This window comes from Denticeps clupeoides, chromosome 14 (assembly GCF_900700375.1).
Source record: "Denticeps clupeoides chromosome 14, fDenClu1.1, whole genome shotgun sequence".
Classification (NCBI taxonomy): domain Eukaryota; kingdom Metazoa; phylum Chordata; class Actinopteri; order Clupeiformes; family Denticipitidae; genus Denticeps; species Denticeps clupeoides.
Window position 1 is genome coordinate 17,421,891 of NC_041720.1, and position 9,784 is coordinate 17,431,674.

Here is a 9,784-nt window from a genome sequence, read left to right on the forward strand (position 1 = left end):
CATCGTAAACGCTCCATCTCTTTCAGATTGACAGCATTACTCAGTTAAACACAAACAGATATTTCAACACCATTTTTTCATGACACGAAAACATACATAAGCTCAAGACCTCATTGACATTCGTTTCACGTTCAGGCCAAGACCGTGGAGGAGCGAAAGCTCTGGACCCATCACATTAAAAGACTAATTTTGGAAAATCACCAGGCCATCATTCCTCAGAAGGTACAAAGTCACCCTTGAGATATCAATCCACTCAGCAGGCTCCCACAGAGACAAGAGAATACCAGTAACACCTTCTTCACATGGAGAAGTTCTAGTGATTACCAAAAAGGATGAGATCATTTGTATATTTATAAGAAGAGATTCATATTTAATACAGTTCTAAGAGGGATGCCCACTCATATGATACTTTTCCATTTAGGCAAAGGAGGCCATCTTGGAAATGGACTCCATATGTAAGTGTCATTATGTATTTTAACATTTTTCTTGAGAACAGCTGGTTGATAGAAGCCATCTGCCAGGAAATGGTTATCTGTCGTGGTTCCGGATTGGTCAGCCTTGTGTTGTGTTGTGCTGGCAGATCGTAAGTACCGCTACAGCCCAGAAAGAATGAAGAAGGCCGTCTCTTGCCAGTCAGATGAGTTCCCCAATGGTCGCCAGGGGCGACGGCAGTCAGGTGAGATTCTGCCATTTCCTGAGAACCGATGCGAACACTCCACCGATGATATAGCATCTCACTCAGTTTCCCTTTCTCAGAACCCAGCAAACAGATCCTGAAGAGTACCAAAGGTGAGAGCTGAATTACTGCTCATTTAATTCAACCTAATATAACCCATATGGTTATGACACCAAAGGCGAACCCTCTGCCTACTTTTTAACTGTGATTTTACTAAATGAAAAGAGTGTTTCATTTTTCACATTGTCAAGTTCAAGTTTTGTGCTTTCTTCTCAATGGCTGTGAAATACGGACGGGACTTTCAGCTGTTCTGAAGGTGAGCTATTACACATAATGCGTGGTGTATTGAAAAAGCTATTCTACAAGATTGAAGGTCATGGGGTTAATTTTAGCTTTTAACTCGCACTCTGAGAAGGTGGCAATCTGCATGAAAGGATGCTGCTGAAGTGCAGCAGAGGAAAGAACTGTGCATGTTAAAAACCGATGCATCCTGCAATGCTAACAGGGGGAATATACATTTTAGACTGGTGATGATGAGATGAAATATTTGTGACTTGATGCTCCAGCATGCTGACAGTGACGGCGCCCTGCCAGGGAACGCAAGGCCCGTGCAGCGCGCCGCTAGCATCAGCACACTGACCTCAAGCATAGGCGAGTTTGAAACCGAGAGGCCTAGCATGGAGGAAGAGGAGGCAGACTCAGTTGGGAGACTCATCCCCAGTGAAGAGCTGCGGTCTGGGCAAACCTCCGGCAGCGACCCGATAACAGAGGAAATTCAGATGGAGGAAATTGACCCGTCCGATATTTTGATGGAGGACGACCAGGTAGCCGACTTTGCCAGCTCCATGCTGGCCGCCATCTCCTGCTGGCATTATAGAGCCAGGGCTTTGCTTTCCATGGGGTTCACAACGGTGAGGCTTTCTGCCACCACTGGGTTTCTTTCGCCACGTTTGTCCAAGTATTGACTGAGCTTGGCACAATGGCTTAACATACTAACGCATCAAATGACCTTGTTCTCATGCCATGTGTTCCTGGTCGTGTTCATTTCTGAAGCATGAGAGCTTCTCTTTTTGCTCCTTATTTGCAACTAATCTCTTCATGGACTTGAAGCTTCAGAAGACATCATGGCTGACATTCGGATTGCATGCTACAGCTGAAGTTCAAAATGGAGAAGCGTCAAGAGAAAAACCTGTAAAACGTATGACGATATAAAACGTGATGATGATTTACCAAGCATTACTCGTGCTGTCGAGGATTTGTTAAATACTGGATTTACCTGGAAAGAAATCTAAATGTAATTGTGGTAGTAATTATGTTATTCTCTTATGCGCTTCTTCTCTAATGATGCATAATGCATGACATTGTGTGAGAAGTGTTTACACACCTCCTTGTGTGAGACGTGTGCACTGTAATCACACATGGTTGCATGGTAATGTGACGTTAAATCAATAGCCTAGAGCGGCTTGATTAGCAGTATATTGCACATTTACCTCAAAAGGCATTTTTGTTTCAGTGTACATGTGGTTGTGTGTCAATAACCGACTGACTGACTGAAATTGATGAGTGCATCTTGAGAGTAAATGTGTGCAAGTCCACACTAACCCTGTTAATATCCAATCGTTTTTTCCCCCACAAGGATGAGGATGGGAATGATGTAGTGGGGGAGTTTAAACAGGAGAATGGCGAGTCTACTGGTAAAGAAGATCAAGCGTGCAGGACTGAGACTTGCACACCTGAGCAGGTAAGGCTTCAGTTACAGGTCCTGGTGTTGGCCTTTTTGAAAGAGGGGTATATTGGGGTAGTGCTGTCATGATCATGGCAATTTAGCTGAACATTTATTTCTTATATAGCCCATAATCACATACAGCATGTCTCAAAGGGTTTGACAGAACCTGCAGGAACATATGAATAAAAATTGCATTCACAAACATAAATGAAGGCATGTGGAACTTTCAGAAGTGGTGGAATTAATGCATTAATTGTAATAATTATGTCAGGACTACTGTTGGCTTTGACATTTTAGATTGTGGACCAGACCAACCATTTAGATATACCAGCTAGATACTCAGATACTCTCTTCATTGTAGGGCCCGGAGGACAAGCCAGACGTGGAGATAAGTGCCACTGCAGCGCCTGCTGAAACGGCCATCAAGGCATCTGATGAACCTATTTGCTCTCAGAATGATGCTGAGCACAGGGTTGATTTAGAAAATGCAAAGGAGCAGGTTCTGGAGGCTTTCCCAATGTCGCAGCAAGACGAAACTCCCGCACTGTCGTCAGAGGATGAAGACGAGGGAGAAGCTGAAGTTCTGTCACCAGAGCGAGAGCCCAGCAGTATACTGCCACCCTCCGTGTTGGACCAGGCTGGTGCCATTGCTGAACACTTTATATGCCACACCCGCAGGAGCAGCCTTGCCGCCGATGACGTACGATCTCTTGGCTGTCCGTCCCCGCGTCAGCCGAGCAGGACCGGTAGCATCCTTAGCCTAGGTGGAGAAGCCCAAGATAGAGGGCAGCGGCTGAATAGCACCAGCTCCGATGCCCTTGGAATCTCAGTGACTCAAGACATCCTGGCAGGACCAGACCAGACGTTCCTCTCTCCCAGGGATGACTACCCCTTTGAGGCAGAACGGAGCATCTACAGAAGAAGAGACTCCATCCTGTCCAGGCAAGAACAGCTGCTTATTGACAAGATCAAGAGCTATTATGAAAACGCAGAGCACCAGGATGCCAGCTTTGGCCTGAAGCGCAGAGAGAGCCTCACCTACATTCCCACTGGTCTTGTACGGAATTCCGTGACCAGGCTCAACAGCATTCCCAAAGATGAATCTATGGAGAAGAAAGTCTCCTCATTGCTGCTTGCTTCCTCTGTTGTAAATGTATCAACACCCACAGACGGAGACCACATTGTCTTCAGCGCTTCCTTCGATTCTCTTGACTTCAGCAAAAAACAAGATTCAGATTTGGAAGAGTCCACAAATTATTCCCAGCTTGGTAAAACCAGGTCACAGAGCTTGAAGGAAGCTTCTGTCCAGGACGAGGAGTTCATTCCTTCATCTGACATGATCAAGGTGTGGCAGGAGATGGAGAGAGAGGTCACCAAATCTCAGGCAGTAGCTAGGGGACACCAGAAACTCAAGGAGCTCAGTCCTGGCCCATCCAGGAGGTGTCAGTTCTCCACGAGGTCCATGGATACTGAGCGCATTGACCCACTACTAGTAAATGAGGAGTCTGATCTGAGCACCATTACTGAGGAATCTGGCTCTCCTTCGCCCAACAAGGAAAGGCCTAAAGGTGTTTGGCGCACTGCAAGTCTGAATGAGCCTCTGCAGCCCTGGAGTAATGAAGGGAGGCTCCTCAGAGTCCCGGTTCCAAGGGTTATTCAGTTAAGGGCAGAAGCAGACATGGAGGAGGGAAGAGGAGAACCCGATGACTGTGATTCTGAATCAGCCCAGAACAACAAGGTGTTCCACCTGGCACGGAAGTACAGCCAACGCATCAAGTGCTCCAATCCTGTGGTCAGGCAAAGGAGTCAAGATGCTGAGAGCATACTTGGCAAGAGGAACCTGCCCTGTGTGCTCGAAGAGAACCCAGAGAAAGAAAGCAAAGGTAGGACACTTCACATTCCAGACGAGGGATGAAACCACCTTGTTATCCACAAGGAGTAAACCATTTGGGTACAGTGATTTAAATGCATTAATTGTAATAATTATGCAGTGGTGGCCTAGCGGTTAAGGAAGCGGCCCTGTCATCAGAAGGTTGCCGGTTCGAATCCCGATCCGCCAAGGTGCCACTGAGCAAAGCACTGTCCCCACACACTGCTCCTGGGGCGCCTGTTGACGAAGGGTGATGGGTTAAATGCAGAGGACACATTTCACCATGTGCACCGTGTGCTGTGCTGCTGTGTATCACAATGACAATCACTTTTTTTTTTTTTTTTTTTTTTATTATTATGTCAGGACTGCTCTTGGGTTTGTTGGCTTTGACATTTTAATTTGTGGACCAGATCATAAAAAACACATATGTATGCTTTAAATTTGTTAAATATAAAGACACCTGAGCTGCTAGAACAATATGCATGTCCACATGCTCCTGGATCAGGCTTGCTATTTACTTTGAGGCTATGTTGCCTGCTGCAGAAAACAGCCGCTCAGATGGTGTTAATATGGCAGGGAAGCAGAGGTAAGAAGTGAAGCGATTGTCATTGTAAACACAGCACAGCCCATGGTGACGCAACGAAATGTGTCCTCTGCTTTTAACACAACGTGAAAGTGGAGCTGGGTGTGAGGATGGTGCATTGCTCATTGGCACCATGGCGGTTCGGGGTTCTGTTGCCATGTGGACTGACAAGCTCACTGTTTTTTTTGGAGAAAGGGGCGCGTCTGCTAAAACAGACCACGTGTGACGCCTGGTCAGAGCAGGCGTCACACCTGGCGGCGTCAGGTAACAGGCGTTAGAAACGCTGTTCAACGCCTTTTCTCAGAAAAGCCAGGCATTAAATGCCGGCGAATTATGACCCATATGGCCTTGTATCTTTCATCTACATACTTTTTCTCTGCAGGCATCAGTGCGCGAGAGAGACCGAGTATGTTCCACGCTCAACTAAATGATTTAAAAAATTTTATTTAAATAATTAAACGTCTCAGCGCCGCGCGACACAACGAATCAATTATGAAATTCATTCAATAAAATTTTAAAAAATGATATACACATTTGGAGTAAAAAGAACATATTACTTGAACAGTGTGAATAAACCTCTGTGTTGAATATTTTTACACATTTCAGTGTTATTTTTCACTCTATATTAAGTGGAAAAAGTAAAAGTCAACACTGGCCGTAGTAAATTTTACTCTAATTTTGATTGGGACCAAATGTTATGTGAAATGGAGTTAAAATCAACTCAAATCAACTCAGGTTTTTTACTGTGTAAGATGGAGCCATTTTGTAGAATCCAATGCAAAAAACATATTTAGTATTTGTTGTATCAGGAGAAAGTGAAGTATGTTTGATGAATAGTCACCTCTATTTACCTTCATGGCTGCTTTGTTCACTATTGTAGTCATAAAAATATGCTCATTAATATGAGTGAATGATAAGAAAGTGTTCAGCATGAACCTTCAGGACTGATTGAATCCATCCCCAATTGTCCAAGTTAAGGTGGTGGAGAGAAGACAGGAGTGTGACATGCTGCCACCCCTGCTTTGCCTTGTTTTTTTTTTCTTCTGACATCGTAAAGATAATCTAGATGAGAGATTGATCCAGATAAATTCAGTGAACAACCATTAAATTAAAACCATTCATTTAGCCGTCCCATACTCCCCAGCTTCCAACAACCCAATTTCCAAGAACTGACCGTTCACATGCTGATTGTCCTCACGCTGACAGGTGATATTGTCACAAGACAATGTTCATCACTTCATGTTAGTCACTTCCTCTTCCTTGCAGTTATTTAATTCATTTATTATTGGAATTCCTGAAACTCATCAAACACCTTTTCTTTCAGTAAAATGTTGGCAAGGTCCATGTCAGAGCCCTGATTTGGCCAGTTGAAATCTGCCATTGTATTTTAAGCAGCTAAATGTAAGCGATTGACTGTAATTGATTGGTAAATCTTACAAGTCTTCTTATTCCATTATTTCTGTGGTAGAATGAAGCACTGTGTTTTTTTGGGGGGGTTTTTTTGCGCTCCTTTCTTGGAATGCAGAGAATTCCTTGGTGGTACTCTCCCATGAACATGAGCTCGGTTCACTGTTTTCCTTTCTTTGGGCTACAGAACACAGATTTTAATAGGGTTTCTCATTTAAGCATGTAAACTGCGTTCATTACAAGGCTGGAAAAAGTTACGAGCCGCACTGCTACTGCCTCAACAGCAGACACGGCGTGGACTTTAGAGACCCCAATTTTAAATTGCACCCGAGGCTCAGGCAAGGGGACCCTTGTCTTTAGGTCGGTCGATAGGTGTCCTGTAGTTTGGGCCTTTTCTCCAGATGAATCTGAAATGTTTTTGTGTTTCTTGCAGATAAAACGAGCCTGACCCTCTCCTTGGTACCACAAGACAAGATGAATCAACAAGGACTGAACACAAGAGCGCACGGCAGTTCACCTAGTCCTGCTCAGACACCAAGCTCTCTAGGAAGCCCCCGAGTCCTGTCTCCAGGACGGGCTCACGCTAAAAGCCCCCTTAGCCCTACACCCCTAGAGGGCTTCATCTGGCCTGACGTCCGCGAGCTGCGCTCCAAATACGCCAGTTCGGACGCTGCTGCTTCCCACATGGCAGCTGTGGGTCGGAGCCACTCGGTTCCTGAGAAAATGGTAGATGGTGGCCTGAGAAGGAGATCAAGCTACTCTTCCAGCCTTGTGTGCGAGTCGACGGCCCACAGACCCCACCCGAACCCGGACCCCGAGGAAGGTCACGTTCGGCAGCATCGCACCGGCTCCTTAGACCAGAAGTTGAGTCGTCTGCATTTGAGCGAGCTGGAGAACAAAATCCCGGTCGGGAGCGGCTACTACGTATCTGGAGAGGCCACCCTGGCCAATGACAAAAAGATGGTCGTGTTGGAGAAGTCCCCAGCCGAGCCAGCCGCGCAACCGCGGGCGGAGAAAGAGGACCACGACGACAAGTACGTGCAGATTCGCTCGCCGACCACGCGAGAGAAGATTTCCATCATGGCCGTCATCGACCGCTGCCGGGCCTATCAAGAGTCCGAAGAGTACAAGCTGCGCGAAGAGGGGGTCGCTAAGGCTGAGCCCACCCCCAGGAATGTGAGGGGGAAAGAGTTGGAAAAGATTCAGCTGGACGACGCCCCCAAAACCGCAATCGACAAAAAGGCAGAGGCGAGTCAACAAGGCGTGGTGAAAAACCTGCGAGAAAAGTTCCTCAACCTGCGATAGCTTCTTCTTTTCAGTGGCTCACCTATGTTTCTGTCTTTAAAAGGCGAAACGTTGTAGATGTCTGTGGGCGTGGTCTTATTTTGGTGGTACTCTTACTTTTTGTGTAAGTAAATTGCAAAGTTAGACCCAAAAGCTACAAATAATATTAATGTATCTATATATTTTGTTCTTATTTCTTCTGGGCTTTTTGCTTCATGTGTACAGTAGGGCATCTGTGATTCCTTTCCTGTAGACCACATCAGAATTCTTCTTAAACCGGCTGTATCTGTGTGCACAGTCAACAAAAGGATTTGGCTCTGGTTGTATATGACGGAGTTATGAAAGTAGTCGACCAGTTTTCATGGCCCAAATGTAACACAAACTGTAAATATGACGTTACAGGTGTCTGTTTTGTCTTTGATAAATCTCAACTTTTAAATATCATAAATGTAAATACCTGTCTAGCGGCAGCCTGAGCTGCTGTCGTTGGTGAAGCTGTGGGCAGAGATTTGGAGGGGTCAAGACTAAATGTTATGTTGTGCCGCCTATGATGGGAACCCCGTAATATCGGACGGCCGAAGCCGACCAGTGCCATCAGTTAAGGATCCTGTTCCTTATTAATGTGTGCTAATATAACTGCAGAGTTGACCAGACATCATACTTGCGGACCTATTTAAAATCCTCACCAATCACCGATGGTCAAGCAGTGCTCTCATTAACGTACCTACCATTTGCCCATTATCAATTTTAATTGTATTTGACGTGGCCCGGACTAAAATTAAATGAGTTATTTGTTGGCTGGTAGTTTCTTTGCACTTTTGTGTTTGTTTTTTTTTTTTTTTTTTTAAATGCTGTCGATTTTGCAGTCAAATGACTATTTGCCTTTTGTGGAGAAGCCGGTAGGTCATCCAATTGATCTAAAGGGCGTTTGAAATTCCAGTGAGGTTCGCGATGTGTAGAGCCTCGTGGGTCTACTGTGGGATTAAGAGGCATCTTGTTTCCGAAGGCAAATTTTCTTTTGGTAGGCCAGGGTTTCCACTTGTTCCTCTGTTTACTACTGTTCAACAGACCACTGTAAGGCATGGGGCTGAATTCCGTCGTAGCTCAGTTCAATTCGTTATAATCATCCCGAATTCAGCCACTGTGTGTGTTGCCACTCTGTTGTGATTGTACACGTTGATCTCTCTGTGTTATTTATTAAGTCGGTGTAAATTTCTACACATGTTAACTGATTGTCTTTATATATAAATGAAATGTATGTCTGTGTATATACGTGTGTGAAATATATGATGGCACACTGTTATTGAATGGTGCTGCAAAATGCTAACTTTATCTTGCCTAGAGCGAGTGTACATTCCATATTAAAACCAAGACAACTTGATTTGGATTTTATGCTTTTTTTTAATATAATATGTTGCGTGTGTAGTAACCCCCCCCCCCCCCCCCCCCCCCCCCCCCCTCCGCATAATTACAGAGTGCCTTGTGACTTTTTAGAACATATGGCTATGTGCTCTCAATTGAGGCAATTTGTCTGTGAAATGTCATTGATTTCTGATTCATGGCTTAGTGCAATACCTCTGCCAGTACTCAAATGTGCCAATAAGATCAGCAGTGATGAGTATTGTCCCATGAGGAAAATTATTTACTGTATTTTAATATAAGTTATGCTTTCAGGACAAAAGTGTGCCACAAAATATTGTACTATCTCCCCATACTTACCTGCAATGAAACCATAAATGTAATTGGACAATTTTTCTCCCTCTCTCTCCAATAGCTGCTACATTATTGAACATATTGTGTACCCTTGATTCTCCACTGACATTTGGCCTATGAAGAGAAAGTGAAGTGATTGTCATTGCAAAACCCTGAAGCACAGCACACGGTGACACAACGAAATTTGTTCTCTGTATTTAACCATCACCCTTGGTGAGCAGTGGGCAGCCATGGCAGGCGCCCGGGGAGCAGTGTGTGGGGACGGTGCTTCGCTCAGTCGCACCTTGGTGGATCGGGATTCGAACGGGTAACCTTCTGATTAAGGAGGACGCTGAGGTTGTAAAATATACAGTAGCACAGTGGTAAATACTATGTGCTTGGTAAATAATATATGCTGTACCTTCAGGGGTGCGTTGTCTGGTCAAGGGGGCAGTAACCTTTGCTCCTCAAGGTGACATATTTATGCTGCCCATGGGTGCTTTGAAATCTGAAACTAGGCCTATGTGTACATTCCAAGGTGGGACT

At 45.0% G+C, this 9,784-nt stretch overlaps 1 protein-coding gene across 13 annotated transcripts in view; it reads left to right on the plus strand.

The window, feature by feature from the left end:
- LOC114803339 (pleckstrin homology domain-containing family G member 3) overlaps positions 1-8,927 on the plus strand; it is a 46,567-nt gene extending 37,640 nt beyond the window's left edge. For 9 of the 13 annotated variants that reach the window (XM_029002843.1, XM_029002844.1, XM_029002848.1 and 6 more), the window contains 9 exons: positions 136-222; positions 422-455; positions 581-676; positions 757-789; positions 955-992; positions 1,243-1,587; positions 2,313-2,417; positions 2,764-4,285; positions 6,696-8,927. In XM_029002843.1, the coding sequence (XP_028858676.1) occupies positions 136-222; positions 422-455; positions 581-676; positions 757-789; positions 955-992; positions 1,243-1,587; positions 2,313-2,417; positions 2,764-4,285; positions 6,696-7,567 (3,132 nt within the window). In that variant the 3' untranslated portion in view covers positions 7,568-8,927. The remainder of the gene's footprint in view (positions 1-135; positions 223-421; positions 456-580; positions 677-756; positions 790-954; positions 993-1,242; positions 1,588-2,312; positions 2,418-2,763; positions 4,286-6,695) is intronic. The other 4 variants (XM_029002851.1, XM_029002846.1, XM_029002852.1 and 1 more) reach the window with 4 other exon arrangements.
- Positions 8,928-9,784: the final 857 nt, after the last annotated feature.